Genomic DNA, 21125 nt, shown 5'->3' with positions numbered 1-21125 from the left:
ATTAATTTAGAACAATTTTTGACAACATTTGAGTGTGTCAAATTAATTAATCTCATTTTTGAAGTGACAGGAAGTTCTTAACAAGTGAGAACACTTAGGCTATTCAGGGCCCCGAGTCTTTTAATGTGGAAACGCCAACACACAGCCGAGCTGAAAGAATAAGGGCTGATATTCTCATACAGCTCATAAGAACAGGTCAACACATTATTACAGGCTACGCCTCTTCATTTAGGCCTTCACACTGTTGTTAACAATTGTTAGGGTTAATTAAGCCAGATAACGAAAACATATCCTGGCTGTGTTGAACTCGCTTCGTAGTACAGGGCCCAGGTAATTGTATGATAAATGTATGACCTTGGAGCTAAGGCCAACCTTCCAAAAGAAAAACAACAAAGACGCTGAAAACCCCCTCTCTCTGTGCTCCTGACCTTAAACTGTTCCTCTGATATGACCAGCAGGTGGTGTGAGCCCTGCATGTCAGGTGAGCGAGCCAGGTCGTGGGCCACCTCCAGGGGCTCAGGGAGAGGAGCCCCGTGACCATCCAGCACCACTATACCAACAACTGGAGCCCGGTGCATCAGCTGAATCTCCTTAGCTGGAATAAAAGGGAGGAAGAGAAGGAGTGGAGGGAACATTACAACATGATGACAGAGTCGAAAAAACACTCTACCCCAAACATCAAAAACTCTGTCTCACCCTGATGAGCGGTGACCGGTTCGTCTGTTCTGTGCTCTGCGGGAGGAAGGCGGAGCATGTATGCAAACACACAGCCGCCATTGGTCCCTGCCCATAGGGAGGGTGTGTTGTGTGTACCTTATGTGAAGAAAGTGAGGAGATGTGTGAAAAACATGGAGGTATAGTATATACGTTTTTTTTTTTAAAGGGCTACATTCGGTGTTTGAGGGAGTAACTCACTGTCTGAGAGGAAGGTGTCAGTGAAGTACAGCGTCCGTACAAGACCGGTGAAGGAGTCATCTGAGGAGCGAGCCTCGATCTTCCTCTGGACAGGAGCCAGCTCCATCTCTGCCAGTTCAGCCTCCAGACGAGCGTTCGCCTCCTGGAGCTACTCAAGAGATGAGAGTGATGAAGGTTCAAAAGAAATAAAAGTTTAAGGACATCACAGTAAGGTGGGGTTTTCCCTAGTACAGAAGAGCAGAGAGCTATAGAGCTACCTTGGCAGCGTTGTTTACGTGATGTTTCCTTAACGAGACTCTGCTGCGTCTGATTCTCCTGAAAGATTGTCTGAGGGATTTCTTTATGCTCTTCACCCTGGACAGGGGACCCTCCATGGCCAGCTGGTCACTGGGGTTCAGGGTGCACCTACAATTGGGAAAATACTGAGTTACACACATACAGTAATAAACACACAGAGGCGCAAATGCTGGCACTGTGACAAATTTAAAAGGAAAAAGAAGTACAGCAAATAGAAATAAACACAAACATGCCAGACAGAACAAAATAATATAATGCATCAGACAGACACCGACATCATTGAATAGGTTTAGGTTTAAATAGGAGAGGGTGCTGCAGAGCATTGTCTTATACACTGGTCTAAAATCTTCATGTGTGTATAACTGGGTTGAGATCTGATGACTGTAAAGGCCGTAGTATTTCATTCACATCCTTTTCATACTCAAACAATCCACTCTTTTATTCAGGTTTTTCCTTTATTTTGGCATCCGTCTGCATATAGAACCGCTGCCAAATGTCTTCGGGCAGTAGATTCCCAACAGTCACGGTCTTGTAGCTCACATATTCATCGTCTTTGAAATGATTGTATCTTTTAAAAAAAGGTTTGTTCTGTTTGTTTTGCGTCAAAAAGGTTGAAAACCCCTTCTTAAGCTGACTTTGAACCGACTCCCTTTTTATGCATCTCATGACAGCCCTGTAACTGAAAACCACATTACTTTAGTGATGCAGAAGAACCCTCCTGAGCAAGAAAACCCCCGTATCAAACACCTCGCTGAATCAGCGAGTGAAACCCCCCATTTGTCCAGTCCATCATGCATGTGTGTACATGCTGTATTTCCCTCCACATTTTACTACTTCTCATTTCAAAACCTCATGTGTCACCCCAAGGCATGTGGTCATTTAGGACTATTTCTTTCCCTCGGGATGGGAGTCACAAGGTAACCCATGATACGATACCATCATGATTCATTTACTCACAATAATGATGGGATCTGACTGAATCCACAAACCAGCTAAAAAAATCTTCAAGAACAAAACATGTGGCTGAGCAGAGTCTTCCTGGATGGTGAAAACTCAGTTAAGCTTTTATGTACAAACAGGTTTTATCTCTTTCTCTGCGTCTCCTTACTTGATGAAAACGTTATTCTTCTGTTGGTAATCGTACAGGCCAAAGCCGTGGCTGGTGCCAAAAGCTACCAGTTTCCACTCAGAGTGAAGAGTGAGGGCGGTGACCACAGCAGGAGGCTGGCACTGGACCAGAGCAAAAGGCTGGAAGCCTGGAGGAAACAGCACCGGCTCCTCTCGCACATCCAGCCGAGCGTGGCCCTAACCAACAAGAAAACCAACAAGACACTGCTCGGATCACTTTGACTCTGTGGCGCTGGCATAGTTCTATTTTTGGGATGTAACAGAAAAGTAATACTGTAACAACCAATGTAATTATGAGAAATGCATTTGTTTCTGCAGTAACCAGTCCTATTTACCTTCCAGCGGAAGCCTTCTTGGCCCTGCAGCAAGTCCACAACTTTAGCCTCCACCGTCTGCTCTGCGGCCTCATCATTCAGTTCCAGCACTAGGATCTGAAAAGACAAACATCAGACAAAGTGGAATACAAGTGAATAAGCAGAACAAAGCCTCTGTGAAAACTGATATCAAGCATAGAAAAGGAGAAGCTCAGTGCCATTCTGGGCACCACACCCTCACCCCGTCAGCTGCACATTTGTCCACAGTGTTTTCTTAGTTAGGGCCATTTCAAGTCACTTAGTGGGGAGTGAAGCAGTCTTCACCAGACTGATTTCTTATACTCTAGTTCCTCTCTAAACAGTGCACATGCCAGAGGAACCGTCACAGAAACTTTCATTCTCTCTTAATACTATACTTTGGTCATGTGCACTCATATGCCTTAAATTGTCTTTTCATGGTGGATTTTGACAAAAATCAAACACAAAGTGTAGTGATTTCTTATAACCTGGGTCACATTTTCATAGTTTTGGTCATTCCTGGCATTAATGATAATGTACTGTATTTGCAGAGTTAACTGCCCAGATCTGAGAACACGGTATGTTGGTTTGTTACCCGTGTTCTAAATTACAATAAGTGTCGACAAATGTTCGACAGGCATCTCACCTGTCCAGCAGTGCCAGCCACAGTCAGATAGCCACTGTATTTACAAAGGTGGATCTTCTGAATGCCCAGCCTCGGGTCATCACTATAGGGGTCAAAACAGCCAACCTGGACAAACAAAATAAAAGATATGGACACCAGCAATTCAGTTCTGTACTTCCATAATCTTAGGAGACTTATAAGACACAGATTAACAGAAGAATAATAACAGTTTAAAGCAGCATAAGCAGAGATATTCTGACTTTTAGTACGAGTCAACCTACAAAAACAATGTATCCTACATTTCCCTTAATAAAACTCAAGTCCTTTCACTAAACCCACCATTATAGAGCAAAGTGCCTGGCTGAAAAACTGGGCTAAAAAACCAAGCCGACGCCCAAGTACCAAAAACTGCCAAGATGGTGATGGCAGAGTCGCCGGGAGCTTCATAACGGCTCTTCAGAAACCTTTGTATAGAACATGGATGTGTCTGTGATGTTGCCCAGTCTACGGTAAAAAACACACATCTTACAAATTCAAACCACAATTTGTAACTAACATTCTGTTACACATTTGAAGACTCCCTGATGACATCAGTCTTGACAAAGCTACTTTAGAGCCCCAGATTACAACTGTTTTCACCTGCTGAGCCGTACTACTGCCAGGAGCAGACAGATCGTTGTGTCAGTAGCTTTCTGACTTCAGTTTTGAAAATCGTCACTTTGTGCTTTTGTAACTGCAAGTTATGGTTGAAAGCTCCAGGAAAAGCTTGTAAGGGGCCCTTAACACATTTCTGTCATACCCCTTTAGTTTTGTGTGAGGTGTGCCAGAGCTTTACCTTTTTCAATGTTAATCTACAAACACCAAGGAAATTTTCTACAGACTGTATTACAGCCTCACCTTTCTGAATGGCGGCCAATCTCCTTCAGTGCCTTGGTTCATGTTGTCATTGGGATCAGCGTCTGTGTGGAACACTCCAGCTGTGCCCAACTTATACATGGGATGCAGACACACTCCTGATGCGTCCCAGAAACGCACTGTGCCATCCTCATGCCTACACACAAGCACAAATAAATAAACTTAATATCATTAAATCTATCAAAGGTTTGTTCCAACAGATATTTCTAAAGTTCAGCTGAACGGACCCTGTGAGCAGCAGGTCTCTCTGTGGAGGGTCTGGGGCCAGGTTTTTGCCTCCTGTTATTGGCCATGGCTGTTTGGAGAGAGGGGAAATGAAAAATTTACAATAATACCAACTTAATAACATCTGTCCAACCAGAAATGAAGGAATGTGTCCATGTTCAGGATGCAGCATACCAAATATGAATAGCTTCAGAGTGTGAGGGGCTTTTCTACAGGCACAAACAGATAGAAGATATGGACTTGCTAAAGTTGAGTCTGTTTTTATCATCTGCCCAAGGTGTACCTTTTTGGAGTAGTGCGTCTTCTGCAGGTCTCCGGCGGCGATGATCCTCTCCCACAGTTTGAGGGGGATGGCGGAGACGTGGTGGGAGCAGGTGATGGCTGAGCTATGGAGGGGAACCAGATAAGGTGTCTGAATCACCGGCCAGCCCTCCGTCTGCAGGTCAATGACGACCAGCTCCTCCTCTACCAGGACCACTAGCGCACTGGGGTCTCCTGCAAATGGACAGGACAGAGCGATGTCAGTAGTTATATGTAGATATACTGTAAATATACACACTGTTCTGGGACAGGTTAGTCTCACTTGTCAAGACTTTTCAGTGCTGGCTACCAGTGGCAGTTTGAAACCATTTCAAGACACTGGTACTTGCCCACCGTGTTTGGGTTGTGTCTAAATGATTGAATGTACTTATTGTAAGTTGCTTTGGATAGAAGCTTCAGCTACATAAATGTAATGGAAATCACACCACAAGAAATCACAATCACAAGACAAAGACTCCGTTTCCACAAATGATCTGAAAGCAAAACCAAAATGTCTGTTATCCCACGTTGCACTACAAAACTGGTTGCTGTGTGTATCAGAGCTTATATGTTGACATCAGCGACAACAGCGGGCGGTCACAATGAGTATATTTACATGCACACAAGAAATCAGGTTATGGCAAGAAATTGCATAATGTGTATACCATACAAGTACTAAATCCCGTATTTTTGGAAATCTTTAGATTGTAGTGGCATCAATTCAGCTCAGCTGTCTGGGCGGTTCCATGTTCCAATTTCCCACATGGCTGCTGTCGAACGATTAGATATAAACTGGAGTAGAATTTAACATGTTGTGGCTTTAAACTGTAGTTTTGACATGGTGTCTTTCTCTTTTAGTCAAGACTGTTGAAGATGCCTCTGTCCTGTCTGAATAACCTTTATTGGATTTGTCAGGACAAAACTGGCCAGAGTACCTTCCTTACATTCAGTTTAAGCTAACGGGAAGAGGCAGAGCTAGCTGAACAGATTGTTTTTAATTTAGAATGTTGTACAGATTTCATTTACTCCTGGTTGAGATCAGTGCGAGTCAGACCACCTCCAAATGTTGTCTGGATGATCCGATCACAATGGGTGCATTTATAAAATTGCATAAACATGTTTTTCCTTATCCAGATACAAATGCCTGGTTAATGCCGGGTGTAAATGGGTAAAAGAAGTCATCTTTCACCAGAAGAAAGCTAGCTGGGGAAAACAGGCTTCTCTGATTCCCTGCCCTGACCATTGAAACTGTTGTTCTTGTTTAAACAATGTTCAAGAAATCAGATCACTGCAGAAAGCTTATAGTAATCAGCTAACATAAAGTGAAAAGTCCCCCCAAAAGTGAGCGAAAAGGGGGAATATAAAGAAAACCACAGAGTTTCAAAAAAGGAAATTCTGGATCTGACTTCTTAGGAAATAACTTCCTGATGTTCACCTACTAACTACGTGGGATGGAAACTGACTATAGGCCTTTCACGGTTTGCTAAATAGCTTCCTTTCCATAACTGTGTATGGGAGTGTTTGGCAGTCGTCAGTGACTGGGTCAGTGTGAGTTGCCTGCCTGTGTGCTGTGGTCCGTCTCGGATGGCGAAGAAGTCGATGATCCTGGAGGTGAAGTCCAGAGCCACGTGTGTTTTACTGTGGATCACAGTGATGCAGTGTCTGTCCCCGTAGCTGGCCCTGGGCATCCCACCACTGAACAGCAGGAACGGAGGCCTACACACACACACACACACGTAACAATAGGTCATGTAAAGTTAAACATTAGAACAGTGTGGACGTTAGAATCACTTTCACTGGTAAATAAAGTGAACTCACCCTGCTTCTGTAGGTAGCTGAACTATTTTGGAAATTGCCTTGCAGGGAAAATGTCCTGCAACGATGACAGACAAGTTATCATCTGCCTCCAGAAAAAGAAACGCCTGACAGTAAATAAAAATGGGTTGTGGACATCTTTATCCTCACCATAAGGAATGTCTGATTTCTCCTCCTCCTCCTCATTCAGGTCATCTCCACCCACCATCCATCGACAGTAACTTCCATCACTGTGTGAACTGAGAATGTTGCTTCCATCCTCTGTCCACCACACACTCTCCAATTGCTATGGTTACACAGTGTTACGTGGAAAATACACAAAGCAAATATCAAGATTCAGCACGATGGTTCTAACCACAGTTTATTCAGGACAGGCTGGTATTCTATTCAGGTCCAGGCCTTACACAGAGTTACAGAGCAGTTACCTGTGTGGCAAGGATGTGCTGGATGGCACGCTCTTTCTCCAGATCCCAGATGACCATGAGACCTCGTCCATAGCCAATAACTACTTGGTTTGGGTTGACCGCATTCTCCTGTAAGGCCTCTACGTGTTCTAGATTCCTGCGGCCGATGTAGTCATCTGGTACGCTGGAGGAGACAGGCGAGTGAGGATAAACACAAGAGAGAGGAAGGAATGAGTGAGAGAGACTGGTGTAAGGACTGGGAGGCAGTGTGCGACTGCTCAGAGCTGATTTGTTGATGACAATGATATATTGAAATCTGTGTATGCGACAGTGGTTCAGTTGGATGATTACACACTTATGTTGCTCATGGTCAATCCATTTGAAATAGAGGGAACTGCAGAACTGCATTTCCATAGCGAAAACACAAGAGATAAAAAATAAACAAATAGTGCAGGGCAACAATTCAAAATTTTAATCGTGATTAATCGCATTGTCATGCACAAAATTGAATAATGAATTCTAAAGTAGTGTATTGTGCACTTTTGATTTAAATGTACTGCTATATACACAAAAGTGCACTAACATGTGATTTGCAAACTCTTTCAATAAAAAAGGGCATTTTTACCAGCAGTATTCCCTTTACACAGCAGCAATAAAATAAACATTAATGTAATCAAATATTAAACCAAAGCTATTTGCCACTGCCAGGGTATTACCATTTATCTAGCTTGGTAAAACAAGTTACCATCAGAGTCCAGAGCCACGATCATAAGAGGCACCTTCTGAGCAGCAGGTTAACATATATGAATCTGTTTTCTTGGTTGTTTTTTTCCTGAGCAGGTGTCAGCGGAAACATTTTTCTTTTATCAGGGAGCAGTGTAAACAGTCTATGCTCATTAGCAAGTGTCCCTGTGAGAGTGAGGTGAAGTGCTCGAGCACAAGGTGTAGCGACAAGCGGGCGAGTTCCGGTGAAACTGTCGCGGTTGTGGTCGCCTCACTCACATGCCCGCCGCCGAAGCTGAATTGTCTTGAACATTTTGTACGCGCTGTTTGTGAGTGACCCATGGTTTGACTGTATGTGTATTCAGAGCCAGTGTGCAACGGACTTTGAAAACAATAATAATAAAACTACATTAACGTGGGATAAAATAATTGTCTGCGTTAATAACACATTAACTTGCCCAGCCCTAATAAACAAACAAGCAGAAAAGAGAATCTCATGCAAATAAAGCTACCGAGTATTAGTGTACGCTCCTGTAATTTTGTGCAGACCCCCCCCGCAGTGTGTTGCAGCTGCTGACCTGCTGGCGACTTGGTCGACACTGATGTTTCGCTCTTCTAGCTCTCTGAACCCTGGAACTTCAACTACGAAGACATGTCCTCCTTCTGTCCCCAACAGCAGCAGCTCCCCTGAGGAGTGAGCCAGCACCGCTGTCACTCTGGTCACACTTGGAGGGGCACTGGGGAGACGAACAAGAGGGGGATGAGCTCACTTCACAGAATGATGCGCAGCTACTGTTTGTAAAAAGTAGAGCTGCAAGTAACAAATATTTTCTCAATTTCTTCTTTGGTCTATAAATGATGTCAGACAACAGGGAAAACAGTTCAGTTTGTTTTATTCAACCAAAAGATAAGTTTCAAATAAAACATGCCTTAAAAGTATCAAAGCCTCAAATTTGAGAAGTTGAACATGGGGCTGAAATTTTTGACACGACGAAACGATTGATAAATTATAAAGATAGTTGCAGATTAAGTTTCAGTCTAATCTGTGCAGCTCTAATATACAGCAGGTATATGCAGAATATATGCAATTGTCTGGAGGCGTGTGTCCGATCAGTCGGCTCCACCTTGATTGCTCCTAAACAATTGGAAAGTCCTACCTCAGGATTAGGGACAGAAACTACATCCCAGAAACCACAAGTGGAACTAATATCCCTAGCCTGAATTGTAGATCAAATTCCCAACTTCCTAAAAAGCTTCCTTGGAAACTACATACAATGGAAAAGGGTTGAGAAAAGGGGAAACGTGTACGAGTTTGTCTGCGTGTTTTACCCAGGTGGTCCAGTGAGGGTGAAGCGTCCTATTTCCAGAAGTTCAGAAAGTCCCTTGTGGGCTTTTAAAGTCCACATGTGGAGACTGTTATCATCCAGTAGAGTAACCAGTTCAACCTACATAAACACCACAAATCAATTAATACTGTCAAAAAGGCTAAAAGGCATTTACTAGTGGCTAGCAGAGAATACATCTCCATACAAAAGGCTGACTCCATTTATAATAAACAAGTCGGGCTACATTAAAAAGCAGAACTTCTGTTGGGAGTGTGTAGTATATGTTCTTGGACTGTACCTGGTGGGGGAGGAAGTGCACCTGTGTGACGGCAGCATTCTCGTCATGTAGACCCATGAACTCCACACCTTGAGCTCCGTACCTGAGTACTGGTCAAGGACAGGCTACATGTGTGATGGACAGTCCTATTAGACATACTCACGACACGTGTTAAGACCCCAGAGGCCTCGATCACAAAGCAAATTCAATTTAGTCTGGTTCTCCGTGGGTTAGCTTGTTTCATATTGAAGAGTTCTTCATTACAAGCCAATCACATTCATCATCATCTGAACCATTAGAACTGTCAGGGGCCAATATAAATTGCCATATACCGCCTAAGAACCTGAAGAACCAGTAGGAGTAAGGCTAAGGCAATGTAGTCTTTTAAAATAAGGTAGGTTTTTCAATGTGTTCTACAGTTTAGGGTGTTTTGTTGAGTAATATTTAATGATGTGTGATATTTGTCTGATAGCAAACTAACTTACAAATAATGCTTATGTTGAGCACACCACTGAGATAAGAGAAATAAGATAGAGGAACACAATCTGGACTCTAACTCTTCAGGGACTTCTACTTTATCTACCAAGCATCAGTGAGGTGAGGTGTCTGAGAGTCTTCAGCTTCTGTAAGGTGACACACCTCCCTCATGTTAAATCAGAAGCAGGATAATAACACACACACACACACACACACACACACACACACCTATTATGATATTGCTCTGTTTTATTTGATGGGCAGGGCATTTATATAACCACCCTCAAGTTAAAGAGTCATCGTCAAAAACATTTGCTTTACAGAGGGAAGAAGAGGGATTTGGATATAAAAATACAAAAAAAGAGAAAAGAAGATATTTTACAGAATGTAACAAGATGAGGCATTGATCATTTATGTTGGAAAAAGTTTTTTGATTTTGTGTTTTTGAGTTTTGTGACGATCGGAAAAAAACATCTTCTTAAAGCAACATCTCGCTGTAATTCTCTTAAAATAACAGCTCCATAATCATTTGATTAGTACACTGACAGAGTACGGTGTCTCTGTCATTGCCACTCTGGGACCAGAGCTACTGTAGCATTGGAATCCTGGATGGTGTGTTGGACTAGTCAGTAATATTGCTATTTAACGTGTTGTCGCACTTGCTTGAGGTTTGGCTGCGTTAGCAAAGTTGTTGACTTGAGTAACTCAATTCCACTGAGCTGATGGTCAGTATGTAGGGGGTTTACACATTTTGATCTAACTCTCTGACTAACTGAACAGGCTCAAGTGCACCATAGGTTACCATAGTGATTTAGCTCAGTTAGAAGTGAGCCATCTTCATGATACTAGAAAATCTCAGCCAGCTGGCTACCCTGCTCATGTCATTTTGCTGTACAGGCTCCAGGCTGACAGGGAACAGGGAGTCTGTCCATCAACATGAAGAATGGACTTTAATCTCCCACAGTGCTTAAGTGTCAATGAGCAAACCACGGAAGCAGCACCAGGGCTGCTGAAGTGCATATGACCCTGACCTCACTGTGGACAAACATCAACAGAGCTTGAGCTAGAGAGACTGATTAAAGCATCGTGTTATCAAATGATTTGTGTGCTACATAAAAAGAAGGTGTTCTGCACTTTGACTTACAATATTCAAATTTACAGATTTTCCTTCATCTGTGCCTCTTACTGTTTCATCCAGGAACAATCTGCTGCATTGTATGAGCAGTTATCCTAATGAGAGAAGGTACTGCCGTTGTCAAAAACCAGTGTGTGTCTCTGTGTCAATGGGGAGGGTGTACCGACTGGCTCTGCTGCACTGTCAATGAGCATAATTGTGCAAAGGCTACGGAGACACAAAAGGCTACGGAGACACAGACTCCTCTGTCTGAAAATGCCAGACAGCGTAGAGCAACAGCGTGGGAAAATTAAATACCTGAACCAGGTGCGCATGTGAAATGCAGACGAGGATTTAGCAGTGTCACAGCCGTTCATTAGCACTGCCCGCCTCAAGTTCAAACACGATGCTCAGATTCTTCCCCGACAACTATATACACACGGGCAGAGTGAAGGATACAGTTTGATGGCCCCGGAGCGGGTGCCGATGGCCAGCAGCTGCAGGGACGGACTGTAGCTCAGAGCGCTGGGTTGGTGGGGGAATCCATGCTCCACAGTCTGAGGAGTAGACAGTGGACAGACAGGGGGAGGGTGAGACCGAGCTGTGACAGCAGAGACAGTGACAGCACAGGATAGAGACGGCAGCAAAACACACGGCAGGAACAGCAGGTAGACAAGAAATTGAAAGGCTAACGGATAACTAGAGCTATGGTCAAAGAAAATGTTGGTCAACTGAAATTCTTTCCATTTCAATTTAATTATCTCGAGATCAAATAAATCAGAAGCCTCTAACTGGTGGCTGAAATTAATTATAAAATGAACAAAAAGCTATTTCTAAAGCTATTTTTAACAGAATTATATACTAAAATGAACAGACTGTGCCAACCTGCCTGTGTTCATGATTTCTGAAAACAGAGCTATATCAACTGGAGATCCCAGCACAAGACCTAATGACAAGCTAGTGTAAAGCCTGATTTCCACTCCCACAGTTAAACAAACATAGACACCTGTTGCTTTATCAATATCTGTGTATGATCCACTTCTTTATGCAGCAAAGAAGAAGCTTAGTCCCAAAAACAGAGTTGCATTGGTGTGGTCCTCTAACAAGGTTAAGAGCTTTACACCTGACTGCTAACAGACTGATGTGCCGATGTGTAGCTTTTAAATTATCCTCATATGCTTATAATAAATAGTAATAAACCACCAGTGGCAGTGATGTCGCAGCCATACTCAAATTCAGAGGCATAATTAATGATTCTGTTTATGGCACTAAAATTCAAACAGACTTTACAAAGTGCTTCACAATAAATGGATCAAAGATTATTACAACAGAGAAAAACATTCAAATAAAACTGAGCGCACAGATTTAATTAAATTTGACTGACAACAAGTTATAAGATTTCCTCTGACTTTATTTTTCCATCTCCACCTTATCATTATTGCCCTCAGCTTGCCCTTTAAACCAAGAGTATGCTTGGTCAGAAGAATGTGTCAATTGTGTGTATTATTTAATTTATCATGTTTTTAAAAAATATATTATACTAGTTTATGTGTGGGAAATTGTGGATATACGTTTTGTGCATATGCATCATCATCTGGCCCCTGGATCTAGGTGCTGTGTGTTATTTGGCTTCTTTTGTTAACATCGGCAGTAATAGCACGATTCTGTTTCTGCGGTAAGCCAATAGTCCTAACGCTCAAAGCATCCACATCCTTTGGCAAAGGTTGCTCTTGGTGGACTACAGGATCTGGTCTTGCATATTAGACAACCTCTCTCTTTCTGGGTTGTGACTGTAAAGCATCATAGAGGATACATTGAACGATTTATATTTAGCATATTTATTAGCATGTAGATACTTTTCCGAGAATCATCATTGAAATGGAGATCAGTCAGAAAGGAGGGAATTTGCTCGTGTAACCACAACCTCCACTTGTTAATGTAGTAGGTCAAAGTGGGTGTGTAGGTGTAACACAAAATGACACAATGCTAGCTTTTCAAGCTTTTGTTTACGCCAGGTACAATTTGGCAACTCCTGTTGAGACACTGAAAGCTGTGCACTTCTCTGCAGTGTAAATGCACCAAACACACAAAGTGCTCAGGAAAAGTTGTTTTTTGTTGTTTAAGTGCACTTAAATTAGGGAAAATCCTTTTCTAAAAAATAACTAGGACCAGATAGACCTTTTGGGGCTCTCTGCTGATGTGATTTTTGCCTTCACTTTCTTCCTGGTCATGTCTGTCAGCTGTTTCAGGTTCACTTGCCTTGTTGAACTGGAAGAGTTCCTGCTTGAGCCGATCTCTCTGGGACTCGTGGCCTTGTCGTCTGAACCTCTTCATCCTGTCTCAGCACCAGTGTGGAGCCTGCGGGCCCACTGACTGCAGGAGGAAAGAGACAACATGAGGACGCAGGAGGAGGACAGAAGGACAGAGTGTTAAACTCTGAATCCTCGAGTTCAGAGTTTACATTTTTAATTTACGGTCACATAAGATGAAGAAAAGCATCAAACTCTCACATTTGAGAAGCTGACCACTTTAGCTGTTTTGCAGAAAAATGACAATTTCTTCTTTCTATTCAATCGACTAATTGATTAAAGTGTTACAGCTCTACATTCAACTCTCCCTTCCTACCATAACTTTTTAAACTCTCTGCTCAGCCACTGTCACACAAGTGAGACAGCAGAGGCAACACTGATGAACACCACACACTCTACAGCTTTAAAACCACTGAAAATCAAAACGAGCACTTCAGGCCATTCAGTTTCCATCACTGCCACATTCTAAAGAAGTATAATCTCCTTAGCTGGGAAAACCCAAATACAAAAATGTCTGCTTAGTTTATAGATGATGCACGGTGTAGCTCCTCCTCCCCCGTCTGGCCTCATTCACATCTACTAGAGGTGCAGCTACGAGGGACTGAACAATCAATCCGTCTACTCTAACTACATTTAGCCAGGCGGTCTTTCCCTTCAGAGAATCACATCAACAGACTCAGTAGCACAATCATTTAGAGTCCCCATTCTATTACTCATTTCAGGCAAATGTTAAGAAACACTGACGCCGTTTTCCTCCATCTTTATCATCTACTATTGGATTTTGTCCGCTCATGTTGTTTAACCCTATCGTACATGCTTTGCACAACAATATGTTTTTAACTATTGTATCAGGCAAAGGGACTGCTGATGAAAACAAGCCTTAGTACTGCATTTGAAGCAGACAGCCCGCCTCAACACTTACAGCAAGAATCATCAGAAATTGGGGACCACAGCCCAGAATCTATGGAGCGTCAAGTAACTGAGTGTGTGTTTTCTCTGAAGACTGATGTCTGCCACTTGATCCCTTTTCATCAGTGAATAACACACACACACACACACACACACACACACACAGAGCTCAGAGCAGAAACTGGGCAAGAAAACTCATAACTGCAGTCAGACATATGATCCACAGTGCCATAAGTCCGTGACAAAGGCCTGCGGCATGAGTCACAGTTTTCCGTCTTAACCAGCTCACTTGCCTCTGTCCCTCAATATCAGCAGTGCTGCCTTGACTCACTGCTGGCTGCGTCACATACGTCCAACTCCAGCTTCCTCAAAGAAAACGTCAACACTAGGATACAGCAGGCTGACCGGTCTCAGGGGTTACTGGTCTCAAACATCCTTCTCTCCTGAGGCCGTACAGAACGTTCCTATCTTAAGGATTAAGTTAAGATAGGAAGAGTCTAAGATTGGATTTTTCCCAGTTTGGTATTACAGAAGCAAATCCCAACTAACTCTCTATTTTACTTAATCTTATCTCAGGTTAGGAAATCCTAAATACTCAATCCAACATCGGTTATCAACTTTTATGTCTGTTACCTAGCAACTGATGTCACTTTTCTCATCTCGCTGAGCTAAACGGCTTTTAATCGTTGTTTTTTTTGGTAGTTTTTTAATGAAACAAACTGAAATGGAGCAGAAACAACAGCTATCATTGAACCTCAAGTCAGATGACTTAAAGGTGTTTGTAACCTCCGTCGAGAAATCCAAATTCACATAACGCTTAACTCGGGAGATTAAAGGGAGTGGGCTAAAATAGCAGACACAGTCTCAGCCGCACGGGCTACCTGCCATCCAGCGGAGCGTTGATGCTGTCAAAAAGAAAATTAGTCCATTTACAAGTGATACGAAGAGAAAGGCAACTGTTGTGTCCAAAGAGTGGAGGAAACCCGCTGGTGGCTCCTCCTGTGCTCCCTCACTGACCTCGGCAGAAACCAGTCTTCCCGGGAAAGTTAACAATGAAGGTAAAAAAATAACAACAACAACAAAGGCTGCGGGCTAACGTCTTCATGTCTTTCTTGAATTTAACGATCTCCTATCAAAGACTTGCATTTGGATCCTTTTGTTACATCAAGCCTTTACATTGTGTTACATAATGAGACATTATCTACATCGCCTACAGCCTTTCTTGTCAACAAACACATCGGTGGAATCAATTAATAAGTTCCACCTGTTGACATTTTATTTACTTTGTAAAAGCAATTCAAGAGCAGCCATGTGGATTAAACGAGTTAGCAAACACTACCTGGTGGAAAAGCAAAAGTTACCAAGCAGTTAGGACAGGATCTGCCCGTTAGGACGTTTCTGTAATATGGCCCCTGGCGAAAATTTGTTGCATCATTCTTGACAGTAAAAGGTATTAAGCATTTTAATATACCTGCGTTTGGATATTTTCACCTTTTACAATGCATTTATGTAAGTGGTTACATGTGTATTTGTCTTTTAGGGTTTGTCAGTAAGAACATACGTTAGTACGCCATACCTACCCCTTGGATTTAAGTTGCATGTTGAAAAACCTTTTTTTTGTGGTAATAAGAATTAGAAAACATGGCACCAAAAAGAAAAAGAAGAGACAGCAAAACTTCTCAGCACAAATCTTAAAACATTAATTTTAGATTCTTTGTTTAGGAAGACCTTTATGCAATGAAAAACATTTAAAATAGTTATGATTGGAAACTAAAGAATGTTTGGATGTTTTTCTTTAAAAAAAAAAACAAAACAAAAACACGGTCAATAGTCGATTATGAAAATAATTACCTGTTCATTTAGTTTCGACTGACTAATCGATTAATTGTTTGAGCTCCACTGTACTTAGCTTAGCTGTTTGAGTGAAAATGAAATAACTAGTTGAAACCATTATCACATTTCAAAGAGCCCTGGATTTGTTAAGGCTCGTGCATTTGAATTCTGCTTATCGGGACCTACATTTTTGCATATTTCAGTCTTGCTCTCGGTTAAACTTCAGGGAGCATTTTACTGTCCATAGAAATGTCACTTATCTGCCTATCCTATTACGTATTATTTGTTAAGCAGTATATCAACAAATAATGAAGAAGAAAGTACTTCAGTTTACATTCCTGGATCATGGTGGCAGTGCAGCAAATGCTCAAAAATGACATGCACCACCTGCAGTAAGGAGATTTAGCGCAGGGGAGGAAGTAGCTCCAATATGACTAAGCACCTTAACACAGCGGGAATCTGATGGAACGCATTATGTTCAATGTGTTGTGCTCTCAGCTACAATGACGCCCCAGATACAGCTAAAACTAACTGTAGCAACGTCTCATAGTCAGGTACAAAACACAGGTTGCAGCAGGTTAAAAGCTTGTAGAACTTATATCATGTGAGCGACGGGCCCAAGAGAAGCAGCGGAGCAGAAAGAGGGAGCTCAAAGCCATAAACTATGCTGACAATGGCATGGTGGGAGGTCTGCTTCAAAAACAACAGCTATTAAAGGCTGCAAGAAGAATCTGCTGATGGAAAACCAGAGTAGAATACAACAGTCACATATGCACACATGTAAACGCGAAGCCAAGTACCAGTATGGAAAGCTTGGCTTCATTCTGTAAAAAACAGCCATCAACACATGCGACATGTCAGGTGCGAGTTTCTCTCTGCAGTCTTCAGACATCCTAATGCCACAGTGTTTTCTTCCCAACCAGATTAACTGTGGCCTTTTCAAGTAACCTGACAGACACTGGAGCACAAATTACCCATTCATTAAACGCACTCAAGTGTTATTTCCTCACCAGCTACTTATCAAGGGGGAAGGCTGGGAAACAACATTGGAATTATGTGAAGTGCAGTGACGCTCAAAGTAGTGATCAGACCGATTTTTACAATGTGGGGTGTCTTTCTCCAGTTGTTCTCTCCTTTTAACTACCATCTGTAGTTACCCTGATTTGAACAGAAAACAGCAGTCAAGGAGGCAAATTAGCACTGTACTTCAGATTTTGGGTACATTGTTTTCATTCATTAAGACTGTACTAATAGTTAAAAGGAGACCAATTTGCTTTTCCATATTTTTATGACTTATCTACAATGTTGGATGTTCATGTTAAACATGGCCAAAGCTTCAAATGAGGTGAAAGTATTAAATCCATGGATGGATGTGTTCTGGCTCCGCCCGTTTTACCGAGCCTGCATTGGTGGTGACTTGTGTGGACCTCGGATCGCCAGATATCCCAGGATGCATTTCGCTGCTAAAAAGCGGAAATGTCGGACGAGAAAACTGTAACTTATAATACTGCTGTTCTTGTGTCACATATAGAAGTTTTAAGAGTTTGTAATGCGGGAATATAGTTGTTTAAACTACAAATATGTGGTTGTTTTTCTCAAGACAGAGCCAATTTTAAAAATTGCTACGACGTTATCGGATATGTGAGATCCCGCCCGCTAACGGTCCGGCCGTCATCAAGTCCGCTGCTGTTCCAATTGCTGAATGACTGACTGCGTGCTCCCGCTCCTGGAAGTTTGTACTCCCAAGCTGAACTTGCCAAGTCCGACCTTTAAAGTACAGAAGTCCGAACTTGGCAAACTCAACAGCCAGTCTGTCTGTACTGCTCAATGACACCACCACCCTGGTAACATGCTTCAGGTCATGGCCAATCAGAAGACAGTGGGCTTTGAGAGGGGGGGCTTACAGAGACTGGAGCATCTACAGCTTGTTTCAGACAGAGGCTGAAATGAAGGCCTACATGAAGAGCCAGTATGAGATAGGAATTTCTTTATTTATTTTTTTTAACTCTGAATTGTGCAAAGCTGGATCTCTTAACCTCAGTAGTTATGGTACCGACTGAAATGTGTCTGTGTATGCTACTGTCTTTAGCACCAACAATCAAAACCTGTCAACAGCTGTTGAAAGCAGGCATCAAATTCCTGGTCAGAATAATACAACTTGTTTATATTATTTTATCAGATATTCAGTGATGTTAAAAACATTTGGGCAAGTTCCTTGTATGCCAACCTTTAAACATTTAATCTATAAAGTGGCATTCTATATTTTTCTTGCTGTCAACAATTTCTCATTTTTCTATTTCAGTTTACATTTAGCCTGTGTTAGTGAGCTTAAGATGTATATCTAGGCAGATTTTGATATCTTTGGAGAGAGACAGGTAAGGTTTCCCCCTGTTTTCAGTCTTTATGCTAATGCAGCCCAGAGTAGATAAATCAGAAGTAAGAAATACATCTGTATTAATATTCCACTTAACTCTTATTAAATTGTACATATTTGGAGGAAATTTAAGCCGTTCTCCCGACCTCTACTGACTGGTCATGCCAGTGAAGGGCACAGTGCCAGGCTAAGTTGAGTTCTTGAGGAGAGGAAAGCATTGTAGTGGTAAGAAACTTAGCTAAACAATAGAGAAACTTCTTTAAAGTTAATGTGTTTAAGTGTTAATTCATTCTTCATGTTAACAATAGAAAAATCACAGAGTGTGGATAAAACAAAGCAAACGCCATTCCAGCCTGCATTGAGGCCCGACTCCATTTTCCAAGCTAATGTGCCAGGTCATCCCACTGGTGATTCCAGTCAACATCTAGCATGTAGAGAACTAGAGAAAATATCCGCTAGCCGTGATACTAACTACTTTACTATGTTAAACTTCATTGACCTATGCTAAAACATTAGCAACTTGAATCTGGATCGGTAACAGGTTTAAAGACATACTGCTGATAGAACATGTTCTGCCATGTTGGGTTATTAAAGAGACTTGTTTTCCCAAGAAGGGTTAATATGAAGGGCAAATGGACTTTGCTGAAGATACTTGGAAGAAGTTTCGCCTTCTTCAGTTCTGGCTATCGTTCATTGCTTAGGCTAGATGTCTGTAGATCCTCAGTCATCCAGGTCCAAGAGGTTCCTCAGTTCTAGTTCGCAGTTTGTGACTAGAGGGGTAACATTACTCGTGTAGTTTTGCAAAAGAAAAATGTAAAAATGAAGCATCGCTTAAAACAATGAATGAAGGATAATTATGGAGGGGCTATGGGTCTTCTTCAGTCACAGTGAAGGACTTTCACACAGAGGAAATGATTTAGAGTCTGTGTGTGGCTGTAACAGTCAACCCAGTCATGGTCTATCAAGCCAAAAATGATTTATGGCTGCATCACTAGTGAGGAGGGATAAAGATGATGTACTCCTCATAATAATAATAATAGAAAAATAAAAAAAGGACTACTACTGGACTAAACCAAAGTTAACATCCAGTATAGTGATTTTGTGTGTGACAGAGTGACAGAGTGTTCTTAAAATATATTTTTCTATTTTATATGTTGTGATTGAAGTTCAAGGAACATTATCTGTTGGCAGTGCCATAAATAATGTGCAATAGATCTACCAGTCCTGTTCTTCTAAGTATAGCCTGGCTTATCTCTCTAACTGAATACCACCGCATGTGATGTCCACTTTTTCCTTTTCTGAAACCAAGCATGATAGCCATCTTATTCGTACTGTATTGCTTTTAAGCAGCTTTAAAACCAAAGTCACAGATACAGTGGTTAGGTTTGCTCTCATGGTTTATGATGTCTGCTAATGAACCATACATCACTGACCACGGTTATTTACTTGGCTTTTAATCTGTACTCACTTGTAAAACTTTTAAAATAAACTTCTTGGAGGTCTGAAATGACCCTGACCCCTGCAGTGTGTACTGTCACAGAAGGCCTATTAATAAAAAAGCACAACTTCACTGATATCAAATCTCCTAAACTGAAAAGTTGGCAACCCTGCCCATCTGTCCTCACCCTCCCATCTGTGAAGCGCAAGTTCCCTGTAAATCAGTTTTTACCCTTTAGAGGTTGATCCACTCCAGCAGTGTACAGCCTCGTACTTGCAGACTGTCTTCACGTTAAGCACACAATTCTCCACTGTAATGTATAAAATGAGTGAGGTTTAGAGATTATTATATTATATAGATAGATATATTTTGCGGTTCTTGATAATTATGGTGCACAGAATTAATGCCAGGTCTTGTGCAGCCATCAAACTGCAATGTCTCCAGAGCACAGTGCCAGTTGTGGCATACATAGTGAGTGCTGTGCTCAACTGTTGTTGGCTTACTGGTGTTTCCAACTACAGCAACATACATTGGAACTGAATGTTTGTTGTAATATTTAAGTTACACGGCTATGCAAGCCAAACCAACGCAAGATTAGCTTGCTTGTAGTTAAAAAGGTCAACAGCAGCTCGGTTCACTAGACATAATGGAGTATTTCATATACAGGTTATTGGAGCAGTGTTGTTTTTAGGCGACTTGAACAGTCACATCATTAACGATAACATTAGTTGCAACGCCAATACAGACATACTGTATGTAAACTCCTTTGTGAGCTATATGGTTTGTTTTTAAGTGTTCCATTGAGGCACAGTGACAGATGCGTAAACTTCCTCGTCCAACGTCCGATCGAAATGATCAAAGGTTCCATTTGAACTGAGCGTGTTTTGCTCCCAATGGTTTGGAGTCTTACTTTACATGGCTGAATACACCGTGTAGTCCACTACTACACTACATGGAACTACAAGGTGATCAGAACACACTCAATTGTAAATCAGTCCAGACTACATACTTCACATCCGGAAATTAACCTTTGTGTATATAGTCAGCAGTGTTGGGGTAGTTATTCAAAAAAGGTAATGGATTACACATGACTAGTTACCCTTTTTTTTTTTTTAAGCAATGCCTTACTTTACTAGAATACTCACTGCTGAAAGTAACTTGTTACATTACTTTTGGATTACTGCATTTATATCACCTGCGATGCACAATATTTGCCCAAAAACAAAATAAAGTTACACCTTATGTGCGCCCAGATCAACACAAATCCATATTATGAGGACATGCACAGGATCTCTCTTTTATGCCATTTAATAGGCTACTACAAAGCTGCTTTGAACTGTGCATTTAACAGACCAAACCCACACAATAAACTTACTGTAGCTCTATGAAC

At 41.8% G+C, this 21125-nt stretch overlaps 1 protein-coding gene across 5 annotated transcripts in view; it reads right to left on the bottom strand.

Annotated features, from left to right (window-relative positions):
• llgl2 (LLGL scribble cell polarity complex component 2) overlaps positions 1-21125 on the bottom strand; it is a 34788-nt gene that overhangs the window by 6675 nt on the left and 6988 nt on the right. For all 5 annotated transcript variants that reach the window (XM_038735395.1, XM_038735397.1, XM_038735398.1 and 2 more), the window contains exons 2-20: positions 13132-13245; positions 11332-11429; positions 9303-9384; positions 9009-9124; positions 8258-8416; positions 6978-7140; positions 6703-6838; positions 6556-6610; positions 6299-6453; positions 4721-4932; positions 4440-4507; positions 4195-4348; positions 3319-3423; positions 2676-2771; positions 2321-2517; positions 1173-1320; positions 916-1063; positions 697-813; positions 429-595 (exon numbers count right to left, since the gene is read on the bottom strand). In XM_038735395.1, coding sequence (XP_038591323.1) covers positions 429-595; positions 697-813; positions 916-1063; positions 1173-1320; positions 2321-2517; positions 2676-2771; positions 3319-3423; positions 4195-4348; positions 4440-4507; positions 4721-4932; positions 6299-6453; positions 6556-6610; positions 6703-6838; positions 6978-7140; positions 8258-8416; positions 9009-9124; positions 9303-9384; positions 11332-11429; positions 13132-13206 — 2451 coding nt within the window. In that variant the 5' untranslated portion in view covers positions 13207-13245. The remainder of the gene's footprint in view (positions 1-428; positions 596-696; positions 814-915; positions 1064-1172; positions 1321-2320; positions 2518-2675; positions 2772-3318; positions 3424-4194; positions 4349-4439; positions 4508-4720; positions 4933-6298; positions 6454-6555; positions 6611-6702; positions 6839-6977; positions 7141-8257; positions 8417-9008; positions 9125-9302; positions 9385-11331; positions 11430-13131; positions 13246-21125) is intronic.

This window comes from Micropterus salmoides, unplaced genomic scaffold (assembly GCF_014851395.1).
Source record: "Micropterus salmoides isolate LMB-PRFRI ecotype aquatic unplaced genomic scaffold, ASM1485139v1 Ms_hic_scaffold_21, whole genome shotgun sequence".
NCBI classification, from domain to species: domain Eukaryota; kingdom Metazoa; phylum Chordata; class Actinopteri; order Centrarchiformes; family Centrarchidae; genus Micropterus; species Micropterus salmoides.
This window is presented reverse-complemented; position numbering and strand designations above follow the sequence as displayed.